General features: G+C 62.9%; 4 protein-coding genes across 8 annotated transcripts; 2 read left to right on the top strand and 2 right to left on the bottom strand.

Annotated features, from left to right (window-relative positions):
• Positions 1 to 2,468: 2,468 nt before the first annotated feature.
• Positions 2,469 to 3,881, top strand: ANTKMT (adenine nucleotide translocase lysine methyltransferase). Of its 2 annotated transcripts, XM_045783897.2 has the most exons (5): positions 2,469 to 2,762; positions 2,914 to 3,018; positions 3,100 to 3,240; positions 3,448 to 3,498; positions 3,626 to 3,881. In XM_045783897.2, the coding sequence occupies exons 1-5, from the start codon at positions 2,601 to 2,603 to the stop codon at positions 3,845 to 3,847; spliced, it is 681 nt and encodes a 226-aa protein (XP_045639853.1). In that variant the 5' UTR covers positions 2,469 to 2,600; the 3' UTR covers positions 3,848 to 3,881. The 2 variants fall into 2 exon arrangements, with proteins under 2 accessions (XP_045639853.1, XP_045639854.1); XM_045783898.2 differs by lacking the exon at positions 3,448 to 3,498.
• A 3-nt stretch (positions 3,882 to 3,884) lies between these two features.
• On the bottom strand, positions 3,885 to 8,430 carry CCDC78 (coiled-coil domain containing 78). The gene is made up of 13 exons (XM_087853996.1): positions 7,587 to 8,430; positions 7,289 to 7,375; positions 7,123 to 7,209; positions 6,776 to 6,928; positions 6,459 to 6,682; positions 6,256 to 6,334; positions 6,053 to 6,178; positions 5,639 to 5,826; positions 5,402 to 5,573; positions 5,186 to 5,229; positions 4,381 to 4,447; positions 4,204 to 4,304; positions 3,885 to 4,110 (listed from the first exon to the last, which is right to left on the bottom strand). The coding sequence occupies exons 1-13, from the start codon at positions 7,644 to 7,646 to the stop codon at positions 3,999 to 4,001; spliced, it is 1,500 nt and encodes a 499-aa protein (XP_087710122.1). The 5' UTR covers positions 7,647 to 8,430; the 3' UTR covers positions 3,885 to 3,998.
• Positions 8,431 to 8,603: 173 nt separating this feature from the next.
• Positions 8,604 to 11,457, top strand: HAGHL (hydroxyacylglutathione hydrolase like). 3 transcript variants are annotated; one of them, XM_045783895.2, is made up of 8 exons: positions 8,604 to 9,016; positions 9,367 to 9,431; positions 9,521 to 9,638; positions 9,715 to 9,823; positions 9,901 to 10,004; positions 10,244 to 10,342; positions 10,679 to 10,758; positions 11,019 to 11,457. In XM_045783895.2, the coding sequence occupies exons 1-8, from the start codon at positions 8,912 to 8,914 to the stop codon at positions 11,185 to 11,187; spliced, it is 849 nt and encodes a 282-aa protein (XP_045639851.1). In that variant the 5' UTR covers positions 8,604 to 8,911; the 3' UTR covers positions 11,188 to 11,457. The 3 variants fall into 3 exon arrangements, with proteins under 3 accessions (XP_045639851.1, XP_045639852.1, XP_045639850.1); XM_045783894.2 differs by having other exon boundaries at positions 8,606 to 9,016; positions 10,241 to 10,342; XM_045783896.2 differs by lacking the exon at positions 10,244 to 10,342.
• Positions 11,458 to 11,485: 28 nt separating this feature from the next.
• Positions 11,486 to 19,522, bottom strand: CIAO3 (cytosolic iron-sulfur assembly component 3). 2 transcript variants are annotated; one of them, XM_087853968.1, is made up of 11 exons: positions 19,377 to 19,522; positions 17,895 to 17,990; positions 16,275 to 16,418; positions 15,860 to 15,992; positions 15,253 to 15,387; positions 14,850 to 14,968; positions 14,521 to 14,650; positions 13,840 to 13,912; positions 13,239 to 13,376; positions 12,621 to 12,778; positions 11,486 to 12,415 (listed from the first exon to the last, which is right to left on the bottom strand). In XM_087853968.1, exons 2-11 carry the CDS (start codon positions 17,973 to 17,975, stop codon positions 12,177 to 12,179), a joined length of 1,350 nt encoding a protein of 449 aa, XP_087710094.1. In that variant the 5' UTR covers positions 17,976 to 17,990; positions 19,377 to 19,522; the 3' UTR covers positions 11,486 to 12,176. The 2 variants fall into 2 exon arrangements, with proteins under 2 accessions (XP_087710094.1, XP_045639849.1); XM_045783893.2 differs by lacking the exon at positions 19,377 to 19,522 and adding an exon at positions 19,068 to 19,200.
• Positions 19,523 to 21,260: the final 1,738 nt, after the last annotated feature.

The raw sequence follows: 21,260 nt of genomic DNA, 5'->3' as shown, positions 1-21,260 counted from the left end.
GAGGGACAAGTCAGTGCAGGGCCCAGTCGCAGGGCCCCTTCCTCCAGATTCGGCTGACAATTATGGGTAAGGGAGGTAGGCTCCTGTGGGTGTCTGCCCACCTGCCCCTCCTGAGGTTCACCGCTGCTCCCTTCTTCCCTAACTCCCAATCGTAGGGTGCTCTGTGCTCGGGAACTAGACCTCTCCTCCACGCCGTTAGTATCCTTTCACTGGAGAGCTGGACCAGCCTGTGGCTTTAAAAACCATCAGGCTGCGGATGACCCTACATTAGGATCTCCAGCCTGGACCTCTTCCCTGGACTGCGGACGGTTGTCTCCCCATCTGCCCCCTTTCCCTCTCCAAGGAGTATCTTAGCAAAGAGCAGAGAAGGCGGAGATGAATGTATGCGCCTCATCCTCCTTCCGTCGGGAGGTTTTCGCACTGTCCAGACAGGCCCCAAGGACGGCTTCCTCTCCAGGGCCAAGCAGCACCCTCACCCTTGGTGTCTGTCCTGACTTTCTGGTCAGCTCTCCACAGCCTTTCGTTAGAAGGAGGCCCCTGGCCACACCAGGGGTCACTGTGGACTGCCTCTCGGACCACCTGTCTAAAAAAACGCGGGGGGGGGGTACCTGGGTGGCACAACGGTTAAGCGTCTGCCTTCGGCTCAGGGCGTGATCCTGGCGTTCTGGGATCGAGCCCCACATCAGGCTCTTCCGCTATGAGCCTGCTTCTTCCTCTCCCACTCCCCCTGCTTGTGTTCCCTCTCTCACTGGCTGTCTCTATCTCTGTCGAATAAATAAATAAAATCTTTAAAAAAAATAAAAATAAAATAAAAATAAAAAAACGCGGGGCAGCTGCTCTGGGGTGGGCTCTCGGTTGGACATCGGTCTCGACGCACCTGACTCAGGAAGTGCCTGAGCCTCCCATGCACGCACCCTCCCCGGAGGAAGTGCTAGCTTTGCAACCAGTACTCTGTTCATAAGTGCAGAAAGGGCAGTTGTGGGTGTGGCTAACAGGGCCAAAGGAGCCCCCATGGTACTCCAAGACATGCCTCAAAGTCCTGGGCCAGGGCTTCATGCCTGCCCTGGGGGGAGGGGCCAAGGGGAAGCAGTGCGTGTGAGCATGTACGTGGGGGCCTTGGGCTACGGGAGCTGGCCCAGGGGCACCCCCGGGCGCGGGCACTCACACAGCTGCCCAGTGTCCAAAGGCTAAGGACCAGAGCGCCAGATGTGAACATGAGTGTTGCGGGCTGGGCACTGGGGAATCAGGTTAGGTGCGTTCGTTCAGTCAACAAGCTTTTATTGTCTGCCAGGCGCTCGTCTAGGCCCCGCGATAACACAGGAACAAAAGACACGGAGCGGGGTGCTGTAAGCACCCGCCCAGCCTAGAGCCTAATAAACAACCTTTTTTTCTGGGGAGGGCCCCATGACAGCCCCAAAGGAGACAGAATGCTGTGAGCTAGGTGGGGCCACCCCACTTCCCCAGTGCTCAGGTCTTGGGAGCAGAGCACTGGGGTCCCCTGCCACCCAGGGACCCCCATCTTTCAGGGCTGGTGGCAGCTGGGGCCAAGTGCAGGCAGGCATGTGGGGGCCGTCTGTACTTGGGGGTGGGGGCGGTGGTTTCTGGCATGTTTATATGGTCTGATGCCGAGGCTCTTGACCGGGGCGGTGGATGGGTCCAAGTCCCTAACATTCAGGAGACACCTGGCCTCAGGGTGGAATGAGGACACCTGGCCCTGCTACCGGACCCAGGCTCTGCCCCCACCCCCCACTTGCTTCTCTCACCCCCAGGCTTTGGCAGGTCACCCCTCGAATCTCAAATTTTTGGACACTTTTTGGAGAAGGAAGGTAGTCTCCCAGTCTTGGGGCTCTTCCTCGCACCCCTGTGGCTGGGCCAGCTTCCCTCCTACCACACTCATAGAGAGCCAACATCAGCCCGCTACCCGTCCTCGTCCCTGCCGCTGAGAGGAGCTCGCAACTTCCTCAGACCCCGGTGCACCCTGCACTCCCCGTGCATTCGAGCGACGGGACGGTGTCCTCCCTGCACCTGTCACTGGTGCGGCTGGCCTTCGGGGCGCCCTGGGGCGGACACACAGCTCGCCGGGACCCTCCCCGGGGCAGCGTGCGGCCTCGTCGCCGCCCCACCTCCCGGAGCCCCTCCCCCCGAGCTCCACGGCCGCCCCCGGGCTCCGTGGGGACCGCAGGGTCCGCGGGAACCGTCGTCGGGGGGACCTGCCGCCCCGTGGCGGCTCCCCTTCCCTGCAGCCGCAGCACCCCGTTTCCCTGCAGCGTCTAGCCCTCTCTGAGGTCGGCGGCTGTGTCGCGTCTCCCTGCGCGGGTTCTTGTGGTCCGCCAGGTCCCCATGCCAGAGCTCCCCCCGGGCGCGGACTGCTCGAGCGGGACCGGTGGGGCCAGGCTCCGCGGCCCGGAACGCGCGGGAAGGGCCCCGGGACGGGCCGGAACGCCAGTGGTAGGCCGCTTCCGGCGCCCTTCCGAGGCCTCCGCCCCGCCACTTCCGGTGTCGTCTCCAGGAGCCCGGCGGACGCGGCGCCGCAGGGTCTCGGACCCGGTCCCCGGAGGGACGTGGGGGCGGGACGAGCCTGAGGCGCGCGCCCCGCGGCCATGGAGCAGGACGACCCGGGCGAGGCACTGGCGGAGCTGCGCGAGCGGCGGCTGGGCGCGCCGGAGCTGCTGCAGGCGGCGGTGGGCTCAGGCCTGGCGGCCTACGCCGTGTGGGCGCTGCTGCTGCAGCCCGGCTTCCGCCGAGTGCCGCTGCGGCTGCAGGTGCGGGGCGGGGGCGCGCGGGGACGGGCTGCAGGTGGGGCGGGACGCCCGCGCCCAGAGAGGAGGCTCCAGAGGCCGGCCCCGCGCCCCCTCCCCTCCCCGCCGTGGGACTCGGGTTTGGGGACTCAGCCCCGCCTGCCTCCTTGCCCAGGTGCCCTACGTCGGTGCGAGTGAGCGGCAGGTGGAGCACGTGTTGTCGCTACTGCGAGGCCGTCCTGGAAAGATGGTGGACCTGGGCTCTGGAGATGGCAGGATTGTAAGGAGTGCGTGCAGGGGGGGCCCCTCTCACCAGCTCACCTCCCCACCTTCTGGTGCCCACAGTCTTCTGTGCCCGCAGGTGCTGGCCGCCCACAGGTGTGGTCTCCGCCCGGCTGTGGGCTACGAGCTGAACCCGTGGCTAGTGGGGCTGGCTCGGCTGCATGCCTGGAGGGCGGGCTGTGCCGGCAGCGTCTGCTACCGCCGTGAGGACCTCTGGAAGGTAACCCAGGGAGTCCCGCAGCCCCTCAGACCCCACACCTGATCTCCACACTTCCAGTGCTGGGTTGGCCACCATGCTGACAACCCTAGGTTCCCTGCCACCTGCGTGGGCTGGGGCCAGGACTTGGAAGCCACAATGACCCCATGCCCACCAGACCTCCTCCTTGGCTGGGGCGCTACTCCTTGCTGGGGGGACCTCTTCTTGCAGGTGAATCTGAGGGACTGCCACAACGTGTCTGTGTTCCTGGCCCCTAGCGTGGTAGGTCTGGGGTCTGCTAGCTGAGGGGAGGCTCAGGCCATCCTCCTTGTATGTGCTGGGCCTGGGGGAGATGCACATGGTGGCCTGCTCCATCCTGCGCACCCTACCCTCTTGCTCTTTCCCACAGCTCCCGCTGCTAGAAGACAAGCTGCAGGCAGAGCTGCCTGAAGGGGCCCGAGTGGTGTCGGGGCGCTTCCCCCTCCCCACTTGGCAGCCTGTGGCTGTGATGGGTGAGGGTGTGGACCGTGTCTGGGCCTATGATGTCCATAGTGGTGGGTCAGCTGCTCAGGCTTCCCCAGGACCCAGTTCCACCTCAGTCCCTGGGGCCCCCAGTTCTCAGGCCAGCTGATCATTTGGACACAATAAAGACTCGGTGGACTCCATCCTCACTCTTGTTGGGTGGAGGGCTGGGTGGAACCCCCCCCCCCCCCCACAAGGGGATGCTGTCAGGAGGCCTCCATGCTGGCTGTGAAGGGTTCTGCTCTGAGTCTGACGACTGGCTAGCGGCTTCGGGTCTTTGGGTGCTGGGGCTTGATTGGAGGTGTGGCCCCTGCTTTCCAGGCGTCCTCTGTACCCGCGAGCTTCCTGAGCCTCAGGATCTCCTGTTTGTACCTGCTCAGAGGGCTCAGGATTAGTCACCTGCCTGACTGCACAAGCCCTTCTCTGTTGCCTGGGACTGAGGCCCTCGGGTCACACCCAGCCCACCTGCCGAGGTGCTGGTCCACATACTCCTGCAGCTCAGAAAGTTGCTCCTCAGCCATCATGGCCCGTACCAGTAGCTGCGCCCGCTCGCGTTCCAGTTCCGCCTGGCATGGGGAGGGCCTAAGCTGTGAGGCCGGACAAAGTGTAAGAAGGGGCCCCCAGCCAGGCCTTACCTATTACCTGGGTGCCACGGGAGAAGTCTTGGAGCTTCTGGTGGATCTGGGCCCAGGATGCAGCTTCCTGGCACCTGCGAGGAGAGGGAGGGACAGGTCTGAGGGCCAGCATTAGGCCAGGTGTTGACCAATCACGCTGCTCAAGTTGGGGCACCTAGATCCCTCACTTGCCTGCTGAGAGCAAGGTCAAGACAGCACAGGCCCACCTGTCCACCATGGGCTCTGCTTGGGCCTTTGAGCCAACAGTACATGGTGGCAGGGCAGCCCAGGCCCAGGGGGCCCGCTGGCCGCTCACAGAGGGCTAAGCCACAAGGCCAGACAGTGACCAGTGCTGTACGGATGTTGATGGGGGGCCTTCCCCCATTCTAGGGATTTATTTCTCAAAACCCTGGGAGTTGGGCTGACACAAGCCCCTGCCCATCGCACAGTTAGGAACATGGAGGTCCAGAAGCAAGGGCTGTGAAAGTCACCAGGCAGTCTGCCCCTGTCCTTTCCCCGGGCCAGGGTCTCTGCTGGCTGTTCACCATACCTCTTCATCCTGAGGTCCCTTGGGTCTCACTGAACTGTCCCTTCCTCAGGGGATCTCCCTGACCCTCCCATTCAAGGTTAGCCCCTCTCCTATCAGGGCCCCACTTCACCCAGGCACTTGACTTTCTGTGATTATTGATGTCTCCTATACAGACGGAAACCCAAGGCACAGATGGGCCACCTTGTTCATCACTGCAACCAAAAAACCCACCCAGGGCTTCGAGTTGGGGGAATAAATGAATGACCGCCCTGCAGGTCCCCCGCCACCCACCCAGGGTACTCACTGTGGCTCTGATGTGCCCCCCTGGGAGGCTTCACTGGGTCCCTTCTGTAGGAACAAGAGCAGCGCATGAGCCTGGTGGGCCGTGGTAGGGGTTGTCTGTTGGCTGAGTGAGGCAAGCTGCTCAGGGAGTGGGTCTTTACTGAGCCTGTGATGGGCCTGGGGTGTGTTCTGGGGTGCTGTGCTTCAAGGCCAGTGTAGGGCAGCAGGGAGAGCTCACCTGGGCCAGGAGCTTCTGGAGCTTCGTCTCCAGCCTGGCCCGGTCCTCTCCTGGGTGGCCAAGTTCGGTGACCAGGTGCAGAGGCAGTGGCTCCAGGTCTGAGGTGGCTGCATCAGAAGTAGCTTTGGGGGTCCCGGGTGCCCCGATGGAGTCTGCCAGCACCTGCTGCACACTAAGGCACATGCCAAGTCACATAGGGCCACCTCACCCCAGGTGCCCGATCAGAGAGGGGCCCACCTGTGGGCGGCCCGCAGCTCCTCATGTCTGCGGCTCAGATCGGCCAGGCGCTTGCGGTAGGCTCGAGCAGCCCGGGCCAACTGCTGCTCACGGCTGCGGTGCGCGGCCCGGATGTCCTCCAGAGTGGTCTCCAGGAATGTCCGGAGGGCTGCGGCTGCCGGCTGCGGGCCGGCGCCTGTCGCAAACTCCTGGAGAGGATGGGGCGGGGCTGGGGGTGGGGCCAGGGCTGAGGAGGGCGGGGCTTGCTGGGAGCACACTGCTTCCCACAATCCTCTCTGCGGAGCCGATCGGGCAGTGCAGCCGGCGGGGCCCACGAGGTCTCCCTGAAGCAGTCCTGCACACCCAGGCTAGGCTTGGACTCCCCAGGGCGCGCGGCCGCCCCCCCACCGCAGGGCCACCCCACCCAGTGCTCACGGCCACAGCTCGGGCACATCGCTGCAACCGGATGGCGTACTCTTCGTTCATCTTCTTGAGCTGCAGCTGCAGCTGGGCGTTCTCTGCCTCAGCCTGGCGGAGCTGGCCTTGGCAGGCAGACAACACCTGGAGGTGGAGGCGGACGTTTGCTGACTGTACCACACCTCCTACTAGATCTCAGAGTGGGTAGGGCTGGGCCTCACCACGGCTTGTGCAGCTAGTCGCTGCCCGGCTGTCCTGGCTTCCTCTCGGGCTCCCTGCAGCTGCAAGCCCAGGTCTGCCCTGCGGACATGCGTGAGAAGCTCAGCTGAGCCAGGGTGGGGGACTCCCTCTGCTCTTGGGAAGAGCCACTCTGAGCCTGGCGTGGTACTGGATCCTCCCCGTCCCAAGTGCGGCAGCCACTCACACACGGGCCTCCAGTGCCTGCTCCCGGGCCTCGTGCTGCTCCAGCACTCGCTTCCATCCTCCCGGCAGCTGCGGGTACACAAGCCCTGGGTTCCTGGCACTGCCCCACACCACCCTGGGCTGGGAGGAATCTGGACAGGTCTCCAGGCTAGGTGGCTGCACACTCACGCTGTTCCCTGGTTTCTGCTGTTCATCTTTAGGGGTCGGGAAGTCCTCAGGCGGTGCCTGTATGGGAGAGCCGGTCCCAGCCTCACTGTGCCTCCGCTGCACCCCTGTTGGACTCCCACCCAGCCAGGCCCTCCATGCACTCGTGGTGACCTGGGGTTTATGGTGGATGGAGTGTCCCTGCTCACGGGCCTTGTGCTGGAGCCCCCGTGCCAGCTCCTGGCGGTGCCCCAGGCCAGCCTCTGGGGGGGCTGCGCAATCTCCATGCAGCTCCAGCTCCAGCACCCGGCTCTCCAGCCGGAGAACCTGCAGGGTGACCAGAGTAGGTCAGCATCATCTGGGTCCCTACAGGGACACGCACATGGGAGACATGGGGACTCACACTGCATGAGTGTGCACAATCACAGGGGTGTACCTGGACCCCTCACAGCACTGGTCCTAGGTAGGCACCCTCCCCCGCGTGCTTAGGCTGGCACACGTGGGCACGTACCAGCACCCACCTCACTCTTCAGCTCAAAGAGTTCAGCCTCATGCTGCTCCTGCAGGTGATGAGTTGTGATCTGCAGGTCCACCAACTCCTTGGAGATCTGTGGGTGGCCAGGTAAGCGGTGGTGCCTTTGGGACCCTCCCTCTTGCTAGCTAGCACCCTAGGGCCCCCACACCCACCTGCAGCCGCTGCTCCTCACTCAGCTCTAGATCCAAGGGAAGCTCTGTCTTGAGGCTGGTTGTCCAGCCCTCCACTTGTGGCAGAACCTGGGGAGGCATCACCCCCCATCCCCCAGTTGGGTCTCAGGTTTGGGCGGTGGCCTCCACTCCCAAGGAGCCACCAGCCACGCACTCCCCCCTCCCAATACCCCCTCCACACACAGCCTGCCTGAGCTAGGGCAGTTTCTCCTGGCTTCCGAGGGGATAGGGAGGACCCCCGACCCCATGGCAGAAGCAGAAGTGTCCTGGAGGGACTCACATTCCCAATGGCCCCAGGTGGGGGCCCTGGCCTGGGGCCTGTGGCTGCCGCATGCTCCATAGGCAGAAGGAACCCTGGCTTCCCCAAGTGCAGGGCCGCCTTGCCTCCTGGCCTGTTGCTGCAACATGGTGCCTTGTGTTGCCAAGGCCTCTGTTGGTCCCCTGCTGGTCCCCGGAGTCTCTGGGGCCCCACCCCTGAGGGTAGTCAGGGAGGGGGACTCTTAGCTCATTCCGTCTACGGATACCCGGCCTTTCTGGTTTCTGTGTTCTCATCTGCGAACTGCAGACTGGCGCCGCAGCATTTAGCCTGGGCACCGATGGAACGAGGAGTTCATGAGCAAGCCCAGCACAGAAGGGAGCGGCCGCGGCTGTTACTGCTGTCCTCACGCAGGGTGCCGTGCCCCGCCATGGGGGTTCACACAGTAGGCGCCTTCTGTGTGGCGCTGGGATGGGCAGGTGAGCAACCTGCAGATTCGCCGTCCCCAGCCTGGGGGAATGGGCCGCAGACGTTCCAGTCAGGGGTCTGGGGGCTCAGGAGGACGGGCTTAGCCCGGGCGCCAGGAGGGCTTCGCGGAGGCGGCGCCGCAGCGCTTGGCGCTGCGGACGCGGACGTGCGTGCGGCCCCCGTCGGGCACGCGCGCGCCCCCGCACGCGCACGTTTGCTTCCTGTGCCCGGGCACGGGCCGTTGGCGGCGGACGGGCCGAGCGCCGCGCTGCGTTCAGACCCCGTGGCCAGCGCCTGAGGCCCGTCTCTGTCCGGCCATCTTTCAGGCGGTCGGCGCAGTAGTCTGGCGCAGCCCCTGCGGGTAAGGAAACGGTTCGGGGCCGGTGTCGCGCCGCGGCGGGGTGTGTACCTGGGGGGCGGAGCGTGGCCGGAGAGGGGCGTGGCCTAGGCGCGACCCCGGAGTGGCTTGGGGGGCGTGGTTCAAGGGGAAGGCAGGGCCGGCGGCGCGGGAGGGGCGGGGCCCGGGCGGTTGCGTCGTCGCGAGGGGCGGGGCCTGCGCGTCAAGCGGGCGGTGTCGTCGTGGGGGCGGGGCCTGCGCGGCGGCGGCTGGCGGCGGCGGCCGCGTCGCTGTCCCTGGGTGCTGGCGTCCGTACTGGCCGGCCCGGCTTGAGCTTGGGGCGTGGGCTTCCGCACCGGTCCTCCAGGAAGTCCGCGGAGCAGCGAGCGGGCTCCCTCTCTGGCCCCCAAAGTGTGTAGAGCTGAGCCCTCCCTCGCACAGCCCTGCCTTGGTCTGGAGAGGGAACCCCCCGCCCTGAAGAAGAGGTTCGGAAGCCTGGGGGGCCTCTCGAGGAGAAGACGCGGGGTGCCTGAGCTCTGCGACCATGAAGGTCAAGGTCATCCCTGTGCTCGAGGATAACTACATGTACCTGGTCATCGAGGAGCACACGCGGGAGGCTGTGGCCGTGGACGTGGCCGTGCCCAAGAGGGTGAGGGCAACCTGTGGGCGGCGGGGAGGGCCACTGGGGTCCCCCGACCGCCGTGGTTGGAATAGCCCTTGCCCCTGTTCTCTGATTTCTGGGTACTTGGCGATTGCCGTTCCGCGATATCTTGGGTCTGCCCCGAAGTTAGGACTTGACCTCCGTTTCGCCCTCGCTGGTGCCTAACTGTTGTCGTTCGCCCTGGGCGCTCAGTTATTGTCTGCTGCGTCTCCCCTACCCCCACGGCCCCTGGCCCGCCTGGGACTTTGTGTACATCACACCTGACGCCCTAGCGGGGGGCGGGGGCGGGGGGCGGCCAGCTGACCCTTCCAAATCTACCTAACACCCGTCCCTTTCAGCTGCTGGAGATCGTGGGCCGGGAGGGGGTATCACTGACCACCGTGCTGACCACCCACCACCACTGGTGAGCGCGGTCGGGGCGGGCCGAGGCGCGAGGGCATCGCCCCTGACCCACCCCGACCCTGGCGTGATCCTGCTTCCGCCCGTCCGCAGGGACCACGCGCGGGGCAACGCGGAACTGGCGCGGCTGCGGCCGGGGCTGGCCGTGCTGGGCGCGGACGAGCGCATCTGCGCGCTGACCCGCAGGCTGGTGCACGGCGAGGAGCTGCGGGTGAGCGCGCGCCCGGGAGGGCGGGGAATCGCCCTGGGCCCTCCCGCCTCACCAGCCGCCCGCCCCTCTGCCGCAGTTTGGGGCCATCCACGTGCGCTGTCTCCTGACGCCGGGCCACACCTCCGGCCACATGAGCTACTTCCTGTGGGAAGAGGAGTGTCCGGATCCGCCCGCGGTGTTCTCGGGTACTGGCTGCCCCGCCCGACCAGCCCCGCCTCCCTCTGACCCTGCCCCACCTTCTCTGACCGCCGGTCCTCCCCAGGGGATGCGCTGTCGGTGGCTGGTTGTGGCTTGCGCCTGGAGAGCACAGCTCAGCAGATGTATGAGAGCCTGACGGAGACCTTGGGCAGCCTGCCCCCGGAGACGGTGAGCGGCCATCCCTTCCCCTCAGGCAGGGTCCAGCTGCCCTCCACGACCTGCACGCCCTGTCTCTGACTTGTGCCACGGGGGTGCGGAATGAACACTCATCAGCCGAGAAGCCAAGGCAGACCAGGCATGGGGTGCCAGGGTCCAGAGAGAGGCCAGGCTAGCCTGGGTGAGTGCCTCCCCGCATCTCTGCCTGTGGCAGCACTGTGCGTCCCCTGAATGCCTCCTCTCTCCAGAAGGTGTTCTGTGGCCACGAACACACGCTGGGCAACCTTGAGTTTGCACAGAAAGTGGAGCCCAGCAATGACCACGTGAGAGCCAAGCTGTCATGGGCCAAGGTGCGGCCACTCCTCCCTCTCTCCTCCTAGAGGTTTCGAGGGTGGATGAAGGTTGGAACAGGGGCACTGCAGGGGGGAGTCAGACATAACTGGACCTGGCTTAGCCCCGGCTCCACCACTGATAGGCTCCTTCTGGGGAGGAGAGGGGTGGGTGGCTTTGGATAGGGGCCCAGGTAGCTGGTAGGATTGGCTCAGGGGTGGCTGCCCTCAAGGGCTAGATGGGGCGAGGCAGCCCTTCTTCTGCTCCTGCCCCCTAGGAAGGGGCAGGGCTGAGTGGAGCCAAGTTGTCTGGGGCTGTCAAGACAAGGCTGTGACAAGGGCCTCTGGTCATTCCAGAAGAGGGATGAGGACGACATGCCCACAGTGCCTTCCACCCTGTGCGAAGAGCTCCTCTACAACCCCTTCCTAAGGGTGGCGTGAGTACTGGTTGGCATTCCAGGCCTTCTTGTGGGGGCCCCGTGCCCACCCCAGGGGCTGCACCCCAGAGCAGGATGCCTTGTGGCTGATCTGCTGTGTTTTGGTCCTCCTTGGCTGTCATCTGGGCACTGCAGGAAGTGCCAGGGGACTGGTAACTGGGCTGACTGGCACCAGGGAGTGGCTGCTCTTTAAGTGTCCTCTGCCAGCACCCCCTGGCCTTTCCCCAGCATACTCCCCACGGCATTCCCTCTCCCCACAGAGAAGAGCCTGTGCGCAAGTTCACGGGGAAGGCGGCCCCAGCCGAGGTCCTGGAGGCACTCTGCAAGGAGCGGGCGAGCTTCCAGCGGGCGGCTGAGCCGCTGCAGCCGCAGGCCCGGGCTCTCCTGGCACTGCAGTGGGGGCTCCTGGGCACACCTCGACAGAAGTGAGCCCCAAGTGGACCCGCTGTGGGGCCAGGCAGCACATCTCTCCTTCAACCCTCGGCCAATTGAGCCCACAGGAGGATTGCCTCTGGAACCTTCCATGGCCCTGCCCAGCTGGCTGTCCAGCCTTGGAGGGTGGGCACCCTGGCACTGGACATGCGAGGCTCCTCTCTGAGGTGCACGTGAGCCCCGAGGCCTGGGTGTTTGGGAAGCAGTGTGCTGGGGTGCACAGGGCTTTGGAACTTTGAATAAAGCTGTGAAAGGGTGCTTTCTTGATGCTGGTGGATACTCTTGGACTTTGAACCATTTTCAGAGAGATTCCTTTATTAAATCGGGAGCTCTGTGACAATAGCCTTGGTGGGCTCACCCCGATCTGCCCTCTCCCCCACCCCCATAAGTGGGGACCTAGCTGTGGAGATGGACTTAGTGCCTGATCTCACAGGGTCTAACAGAGCCTGCTTCCCGCCTGGAACTCTGCCCAGAAGTGCACGTTGTCAAGTCCCGAGGCCATGCCGTCCTCAATGCCCAGTTCCAGGTGGAACAGGTACGCCAACCCCAGCATGGGGTGCTGTGGGCTGGGTGCTTCTCTCCAGCCAGCGTTCCCTGCCGTCCAGGGCAGGAGGGTTCCCCAGCAGCCTGGCAGACCCAGCTTCAGGGGTGACTTCAGGAATGGGGATGAGGAGTCCCACTTTCACTCTCCCTTAAGCTGCCCACGGGACTGGGCCTCACCTAGGTCTCCAGGCAGGATCAGCAAGGACACTGCTCGCAGACCTGGGCCCATGAGGAGGCGCTAGGACCTTGTGGAACCCCTGGCCTCCTGCCGTGGGGAGTCTGGGTGAGGGCAGGCTGTGGGTCCTGAGCGCCATTTGTGTGTGGGTCCCCACACATCCCTGCAGCTCAGTGTTTTGGGGGTGACCCCTGGGGTCTCAGGACATGAGCTTCATGGGAGTGCCTGGACTGGCTGGCCGGGCCCGGCAGCCCTGTGAGGAGGCCTCCTACCACCTGATGCTGAGGCTGGAGCTGGCCTTCTCCACCGCATGGTAGCTCGTGTGCAGCAGGCGGCCAGCCCGCTCTGAGCCCTCACCCTGCAGCCAGCACTCATACAGTTCCTGGACGCCAGGCGCGTCCTCTGGCGTCTCCGTCCTCACCATGCCATACAGTATTTCCACGTGCTGGAGCAGCTCCTTGCTGGGCGTGTCGGAGGCCTTGAGCTGGCCTCCGCCGTTCAAGCAGCCTGTAGCAGAGCGGGGCCCGCATGAACGCGGTCATGAGGGGGCACCTGCACACGGGGCACAGCACACCCCTTCCCACACCGGCTCTCCTGAGCCTCCTGACCACCCAGGTCAGGCAGAGGACAGGGCTCCACTTCCACCCCTCCTGCCCTGGCGGGACCCTGCCCGCAGCCCTGGTGCTGGAACAGGCCCCCGTGGCACAGCTACCTGCGGGGCAGGCCATGACCTCCACGTAATGGTACGGGCAGCGCCCTCGCTTGAGCTTCTGTACCAGGTTCTGGATGTTGCGGAAGCCGTAGGCTGCGGCGAAGTGCAGCAGGATGCGGCCCTCCTTCTCCAGGGTCACCTCCTGGAAGTCCTTGTTCCTGAGGGGAGCACAGGCTGGGCTCCCTCCTGCTCCCCACCCCTGCAGGCACAGGTGCCCCCCTGATCGGCTCCTCCACGGAGGATGGCGATGGAAGGGGAGGGCAGAAAGCTCACTCCTGCTCCGTGTCCCGATCTTTAGAATGGGCACCCCCTCCCTCCTGAGGATGGCCACAAGGCGTGGTGAGGTCAGACAGCCCCAGGCCCTCCATCTGTGGAAGGAGGCGTTATGTCGGGACAGGCCCTGCCACCATGGCCTCTGGGGGCTCTCAACCACTGTGATGGGGAGGCAGAGCCCTGGAGAGTTGTGGCCGGAGAGGAGGGTTCAGGTCCTACCTGGTGCCCTGGGTCTTCGCCAAACCCAGCCTGCTGTCCTCCAAGCCCACCTCAGCGAGGAGACCCAGGGCCAAGGCTGCCCCAACTGGGCTGCCCTGTTCCCAAGCTCCAGCCCTTCTCACTGACCTCAGGGGTCTGTAGGTGACCTCATCCACGTGGATTCCAAAGAGCTCCCGCGCTGCATGCTGGAACACGTGCTCCAGGTAGCCCCCGGAACCCCCGCCCCGATGGCTGGTGGGCTCTTGGGCAGACACACTGTTGCACCTGGGGAGCAGGGCACGACGTCAGGTGGCAGCAAGGCCTGCTGTCCACGGAGATTTCAGGTAACTTCTGTCTCAAGTTTGAAGGAGTTGCTTTCTAAATGGGAAAGGAGTCCAAAACCTGGTGGCTTTGTCTGGGTGTCAGGAAGTAGCTCAGGTGGGAGAAAGACTGTCCCTCTGTTGAGAAACCTGTTTTGGGGACCTCAGACCTGTGTCAAGTTGGGGTCAGCTCTGATGACCATCAGTTAGCTGTCCCCTGGCCGTCTCATGAACTTGACCACCTCTGTGGATACCGAGACAGACCACAGGGCAAACATGGGACCAACTAGAAGGAAGCCGCGGTGGGGAAGAGGAAGGGAGGGGACACTGCCTACCCCATGAGCTCATGCGTCAGGACACCTGCAGCCCCCAAAGCCACAGCAGGGGCACCCTGACGCTGGCCTCCATCACACTAGCAGGTGACTTACAGACTGTCCAGGGGGGCTGGCTCCAGTTCCGAGAGGGAGACTCCTTCTTCCTCCAGCAACTTGAAGACTTCTCCTACAAGAAGACCCCAGCACAGATGTCTTCAGCTGGGATCTCAATAAAAACGTCGAGGAAACCTACATCACCTGTGTCCCCAGCAGATGGACACCCAGACGCCCACCTCCTGGCTCGTGGGTGCAGGACGAACCCGGCCACAGAAGCGAGGAAGGACCCACTTCTGAAGCCCCTCAGAAGAGCCAGCCTGCTCCCCAGACCTGCCGCCCGTCCCCCAGGTGTGCCTGCAGCGGGTGTGCTCACGGCTCCCCATAAGGTGGACAGCGGCACGTGTTCTGCAGGGAGGCCTCCCCCCTACTGTCCGGGCTCCTGTATTTTAAGCACTTGGGAGACCCTGTGAGGCTGCTCAACTCAGAAATGGGGCGACCCACATGAGTGAGAGCAGCTGACAAGACTCTCCGCCCACCTCCCCATGCGGACTGTTTTAGAGCAAACGCCCAGGTAGGGCCACAGGTCCCCGACACAAAGGAACAGCTGTGATGTAGGACCTGGCTCTATGCGGAGGGCCGGGGGTGCCCCATGCACAGGGGATGGCAGCTCCAGCCAGAGCTGATGGGAGGACCCAGGCAACGCCACCCCTGCCCTGCCTCAGGGCGGTGGGACCCAACCTGTGGTGACCACGCAATCCACGTCACGAGTCTGGTGCTCCTGGTTGAAGAAGTCTGGTCTGGAAGCTTCCAGCTTTTTGTCATAGCAGGGCATCACCGTCACATGGTAGATCCTGTCGGGGGTCAAATGCTGCCGAGAAATGTGGAAATGTGGAGTCGCTGCCTGACCCAACAATAAAAGGGCCCATCGGGTAAGGTGGGGGTGATGTAGCCAGCCAGCGGCCAGGATGGGACCGAGATATTTGTATGGCTCTGTGGACATTGTAGGTCTTGGCTTATCTTTCAGGATAATGGCACTGAACTGTTCACAGCTGGAACATTCCCATTACCTGCTGCTGGGCAAAGAAGTCCTTGACCAGGGAGCCCATGACCTGCTGCGGGGACCGGGCGGTACTGAGGTAAGGGATGAGGAAGCTCCCATGTGTCTTCTCAGCATAGCAGATCCAGCCTGAGGCCGACACAGGGACAAAGGGAGCATCTCACCAGCTGGGCAGTGAGTGACGGGACGTTCTGGGCTGGACCAGCTTGTACAAGGAGTTACAGTCCCGTTACAAAACGTCCCTGCTCTGCTGTCGCTGTCCTGTGCTGCTAGCATCCGTGAGATCACTGTCTTGGGGAGCTAAGGGACTCTCAGGGCAGCTCCTTCTGCCAAGGAGGCCATCTTGCCAGAAGCCTGCACTGCCTCCCACCCCCCAGTGCTCCCGCTCCCCGCGTCCAGCAGCACGGACACACCTGGGCAGGCGGACGTGAGCACAGGCAAGGCCTGCGTGGAGTTGGCCTGTCCCCGGAACCGCTGCACAAATTCTCGCTGGCTCTCAAGGAGGCTGAAGTTCCTCGAGAAGGCAGTATCAAACACATAGTGCACCCCTGGAAAGCAAGCACCCACCTCACCCCCATGAAGGGCGGCTGGGTCAGGAGGCACTACCAACCTCGCCCCAGGGAGCTGTTCCCACCGTGGCTGTCCACGACCAGCCACGCACCTGGTGGCGCCCAGCCCACGACCTCCCAGCCCAGCTCCTGGCTCTCCTGGCTCACAGAGGTCGACCAAAGTCGATCCGAGCCGGAGCCTGCCAGGGACCTGGGAAATGGGCCTCGATGACGATCATTTAAAAACAACGTGAGGAGCGGGCGAGTTACAGACCAGGAGAGCACAGAGAGGATTCAGAAGGCTTGCTCTTAAAAGGCACAGTTCTTGCGTGTCAAATCAAAACTTCAGGCTGCTGTCAAATCGGAACGGTTCTGGCGTGTTTGAATTCAGGGACTCGGAGGCCTGAGGCGCCCCCTCACGCCCCCCCGCCCCACGCTGCGCTACAGTGCTCACACGACGTTTGGTGCCTACCGATTTTCTTGAAGAATGCAGTCAGCTTCTTGGCAGTGTCTGTAGGGGTCAGCTGAAACCTTGCGGCCAGTGACGCTCTGGATTGGGGTGAGACAGAGACCACAACCAGCCTCTGCTGACCGGGGGCCGCCGTCTGCAAAGCAAGGGACCGTGCTCACTCAGCGTGTTTCACACATAAGCCCCGTGGTCCGTGCTGGTGAGTGCATGCCCTACCTCTCTTGGGGCACGTCATTTCTGTGTACGTGTAGGGCCCAACACTTCACTGTGAAGTATGACAACTACTTCACTGACATCCCACCGATGCCACTTTAAAAACGCGGGGGTCACCTGGAGATCAGCGGCTCTTGACAGAAGAGCAAAGGATACTGGGGTTGACGTTAGGTTAAAAAAGTTTCCAAGACCGCCCACCACTTACCTTATTGGCATCTAGAACTTTCCGCAGCTCCTCGTGGCTTTGCTGAGTGATGAGCACGGTCTCTGCTGAGGTGACACAGCCGCTGCATGCCAGGCAGTCATCCAGTGAGATCTTGGCCTTCTCCAGCTTCTGAGTTCCTCCATCCTGGAAGCACAGCACCCGGCATTCAACAGGGCCCTCTGCACAGGGACATGAGCTCTTGGGATAATGGAACCTACAAGAAACCTTTTTTCTCTGGCTTGCAACACCGACAACCAACACGGTAGCTGGCTGGCTTTGAATGCCACTGAATTTCTAAAAATCAAGTATTTGTCACAGAAGTACGTACATTCTACACATATTCTAGCTCCATCACATTCTAACTTTGGCACAAGCTCAGTTGGCACATCAGAGTTGTATTAATGAGGACTGTAGACCGTCAGGGGTGGAGGGTGGGCGTGAAATCTGCAGAGAGGTGGGTGACTTGCACAGGTTCCTAGTCTGCACTTGTGGGGCTGTGAAGACAGGAAAATGTCAAAGGCCAGGCTCCGACGGGAGGATGAGAAAGGCAAGGCTGAGAGGAAGGGGGAGAGGGCAGAGTGAGGCAGCGCTCTGCCCAGGGAGCACCAGCCCCAGAGAGGGGAACACACACGCGGGCAGCAACAGCCAGATGGCCAAACAGACGCAGAACTTGGTGTCAAACACGGGTCTCCAGGCTGATGTTCTGCAACTTTCCCTAGATGCAAGCAATGCCAGCTGAGCCCCTTTATTCCCTCTGTAAACTGAGGAAGGGTCTGAGCCAGGGCAAGCCGCAGGGGCCCAGAAGGTGACCAGAGAGCTGAGGAGACCGGGACTCCCTCCCAGCCCAGCTCCTCAGGACTGCGCTTCACACCAAAGCTGCAATTTGAGCTCAGTGCCTGTTTTTAGAGTTACATGGGCCTAAAAGCCCAGGCTTTGATTTTGTGCCAAGAGACCATCAGGCTTCCCAGCTTCCCTCCAGATCAACTGCTGCTGCTCGGATGGCAGGGCCCCCTGGCGCCCCCACTTCTCCCGGACCCCTTCACTTGTGGGACTCCCCCAGCCCTGAGGTGGCATTTCCCTGTGCTGTGATGCGGGATCATGCCCCTGGCCTGAGCAAACGGCCGGCTCTCTCCCTGTGAATGCCTGATCCCGTGGTCCAGCCCTACCATGTGCCACCCTGAGGCTCCTCCCCTGCTTGGGAGGAGTTCCTGGGCCAGCGTGCCTGTGCCTGTGGTCCATGGGATGGCACAGATGTTCCTGAGGGTCCAAACAGCAGACACGCCTCAGACGAGGATCTTGTTATTGCGTAATTAGACAAGAAGCAGGTGTCCGCTAAGAACAAGCTGTCTGAACTGGAAAATCCCACACAATTAGAACTCACAGAGAGAGAGGGAAAGGGAAGACAGGAACCACCATCACTGCAAAAAGAGCCCCCTCTGCAGAACAAGTCAAGCTCCATGTTCAGCCTCTGTGCCCCTCCACCCCAGTGCCAGCCCCATCCCTGCCCTCCTGGCCTTGACAACAGTGAATCTGACCACTGTGAAAGGTCTCATGATCACCGTACTCGTGACTGGAAAGAGCAGCAAAAACATGTTTTTGGTCATCTGGGCTGGAACTTACCTGGCTGACCTGGAAGTAACTCCCATCATCTTCAATATGGATCTTGGCCACACCACTTCCGGGCTTCTTATCCACCCTCATGGGCTTGATGCAGTCCTAGATCAGGAAGAGACCCCAAATGGGGGCCTGAGTGCGAGGAGGTTCCCCAAGAAGAGGGGCGACCTGATGGTCACGCCACCACGCCTGACTCCTCGTCCGGCCACAGAAGGAGTCTTAGCAGGATGGCTGCTGACCCTGCTTGCACACGGGACACACATTCTACACCCCGCCGACACTAGCGATCACTCTGCAGCTCACAGTCAGATGAAGGCCGGTGTTACTGGCCACACGCTAACCCCCTGCTGCCTGCCGGCTCTGACCTTTATTCTTGTGCTCAGCAGGTGGACTGGCCACTGAGAGGACACCGGGGAACCACCATTTCTGCACCTCTGCAGGAACGCTTTGCTTGGCGGTCACCGCCCTGCCCGGTGCCCAGTGAAAGGATTCATTTTTCTCCCCAACTCCCCAAGTTCTTGGGGTCTCACTGTCACTACAAGAACCTCTTTGGCCATTGCCTTCCCAGAGATGATCCGGCCCGAAAGCCCTGCCCACGATGCAGTGACTGGCCCCTCGCCGTCCCCTCCTCCCGGCACTCCTGAGCCGTGGCCCTCCCAGCCCTGGTGCGCTTGATAGGCAGGTACACTGGATAAGACGACACCCACTTTCAAGTGTAGCTGTCCTGCCTGCCTTAGGGGCAAGCTCTGTCCACGACGACCAACACCCCGCCGGGTACTGGGCAGTCACGGCAGGTGACTCCAGGGGACCAAGCCCCCGCCTTCCAGACCGGTGGGACCGTCCCGGCCGTCTACGGCAGGAAGCGGACAGGGTCGGCCCAGCCGCGGCCCCGAGCGCGCCACGGGGCACTCGGCACGCCCCTCACCTGCTCGCCCCAACCCACACCCGCGGACTCGGTCGCGCCTCGCTCCTGGATGCCTTGCGGCGCAGTAACCCGGCTCGGGGCATCGCCGTCCCTCGCCTCGGTTCCCCATCGGCAGGAAGCTGGCCAGAGCGCCGGGGGCCCAGGGGGCGCGCGCGGGTGTCCCTGGGTTCCGATCCCGTTTTTCAGGGGGAGAAACTGAGGGAGCAGAGGGGCCCCGCCCCAGACACGGCCGCCGCCCACGTGGGCTGGCCCACCTGAGACGGCCCGATGAAGTCATCCAGGTCTGTCAGCTGCAGCGCCCCGCTGAAGGGCGACGCCATGGCTGCCGTACTGCCGCTGGGCTCAGGGCGCAGAAGTCGCCAAACGGCGCGAAACGGCAGGCTCTTTCCGCCACGCTGCCGGAAAGCGCCCGCGCGGCGCATGCGCATCTGTCCCCTCACCGCCGGACGCCTGGAGGGCGTGCGCCCCCTGCTGGCGGACCCAGCCCCGCGGAGGAGCCTGTGGCCTTCCCCAGCGGAGCGGCCAAGTGGACAAGAGTGACGTGTCGCCCGCCCGGGGCTCACCTGCCGGCCAGGTATGGCGGCCCTGCAGTCCTCGACCTGGGAGTTTGCAGAGGCAGCGGGCTTGCTTTACTTGGTCCCACGGGCCCTCAAGACCCCAGAAGGGCGCCCGGCACTCAAGGGCACCCAAACTGTGCTGCGGAGTGAGTGACAGGGACAGTAAGCGGCTCGGCGCCGAGCCGTGGGGTTCCAGGGGGGCGCCCGCGGCGCTTCTGTCCCGGCCTCCGACGCCCTCTACTGTTACTTCGGAGACCAGCTTGGGCAAACTCCATTTCCCTACAAGATGTTAGACTGCGCAGCGGGAGTGCTGCCGGTCAGACTGTGGTCTCGAGCCCCTGCGCATCGCGTCAAGTCCAGGCTGAAATCTAATGACCACTTTTTACTGGGGCTTAACGGAGAACTCTGGTAGTTGCGTGTGGCACGTCCTGCGAACCCCGCTGGGCCCAGCCCTGTCGGTGCCCCAGCAGGCTCAGCCCCAGGACATGGGGGTAACCTCGCGTCTCAGGGCCCAGACGGGCCTGCGCTCCCACTTTTCTTGGAGCTCCTGCCCCGGTGTGGGCGTGTGTGGTGACTCCCACACCTGCTGCGGGTTTTCTTGGAGGTGCAGAGAGCCCACCTGCTGGGGCAGCCTGGGGCGGGGGCTGCAGCTGTTCCTCTTGGCTGCCAGGACAGGCCTTTCCTGTTCCGCAGCTGGCCTGGGGGGGATGGGGGGCGGGGGGGGGGACGGGAACGGACACCTTCCCCCACAGCTCTACCAGGTGGGCTTCCAGGCCCTACCCATCCCCTGTCCTAGCAACACCTGAACAAGGTCTGAGATATGATGCCTGAAATCTGAACAATCCCAAGTGATTCTTAGAAGTAGGTGAGCCCGAAATAACCTTAGCTTCACTGAAATGCCCCAGAGAAGGTTTACGGAAAATGTGTGAGAGTAACAGGTGCCCATAAGCTGGGGGCAGGATGAGATCAGTTAGGTGGGAGTGATGGAGACGATTTACAGTGAGGGTCTCTGGCGGAGGCTGGGGGTGCAGGGAGGGCCCTCCCAACGCTGGAATGGGGAGTACAGCACGTAGATGTCAGAGCCCGTGTCTGTGCAGGGCGGGCTTCGATCCCTCTGTCCCCCGGAACCCACGTCTGTAGGCGCAAACCGAGGGGAGCAAAGGGTGGTTCGGACCAAAGGTCGGATCAGCCCAAGTGCCCATCAGCAGATGAGTGGAGAAGCGTATTGTGGCTCGTCCCTGCCACGAATTAGTGCTCAGCTGTAAAGCGGGATGAGCCACTGAAGCCTGCTACCGTGTGGATGACCCCGAGGACAGGATGCTCGGTGAGAGGACCCACACAGAACGTCCCGCATTGCAGGCTTCCGTTTCTAGGACGTGTGCAGAGTAGCAAACTCCACGGAGGCAGTGAGTAGCTGGGAGGTTGCCAGGGCCTGGGGAGCGGGATTCGGTGTGCGGTGATGCGAAGTGTTGAGGGTAAAGGTCTGGTTGCACCACACCGTGAACGCAACTAACGCCACAGACTCGTGCACGTACACGGGCTCACCATGGAAAACTCTGTTGCATACGTTTTACTACAATTTTAAAATAGTGTATCAAAAACCACTGAATTGCACACTTTAAGTGGGTGACTTGTATGATATGTGCGTCTATATCTCAATTACACTGGCTGCCCCAAGGTGGCTCCAAGAGGTTGGGACAGTGAGTGTCCCCCAGTACACCTGGTTTCAAGGCCTCAGTCCCGCCGTCCGTGTGGAGTGCCTGGGTAACTGAAACAGCATCTGGTTCAGAAAATCTGACCGGAGGTCTCTGATGTCACACACACACACACACACACACACACACACACACACACACGATCAAGGCCCCTGGGGACCCCGAGGCTCTTGAG

This window comes from Ursus americanus, chromosome 2 (assembly GCF_024610735.1).
Source record: "Ursus americanus isolate L20-20 chromosome 2, mUrsAme1.1.p, whole genome shotgun sequence".
In the NCBI taxonomy this organism is placed as follows: domain Eukaryota; kingdom Metazoa; phylum Chordata; class Mammalia; order Carnivora; family Ursidae; genus Ursus; species Ursus americanus.
Note: the sequence above shows the minus strand (reverse complement) of the source record. Positions and strands in the feature narration are given on the sequence as shown.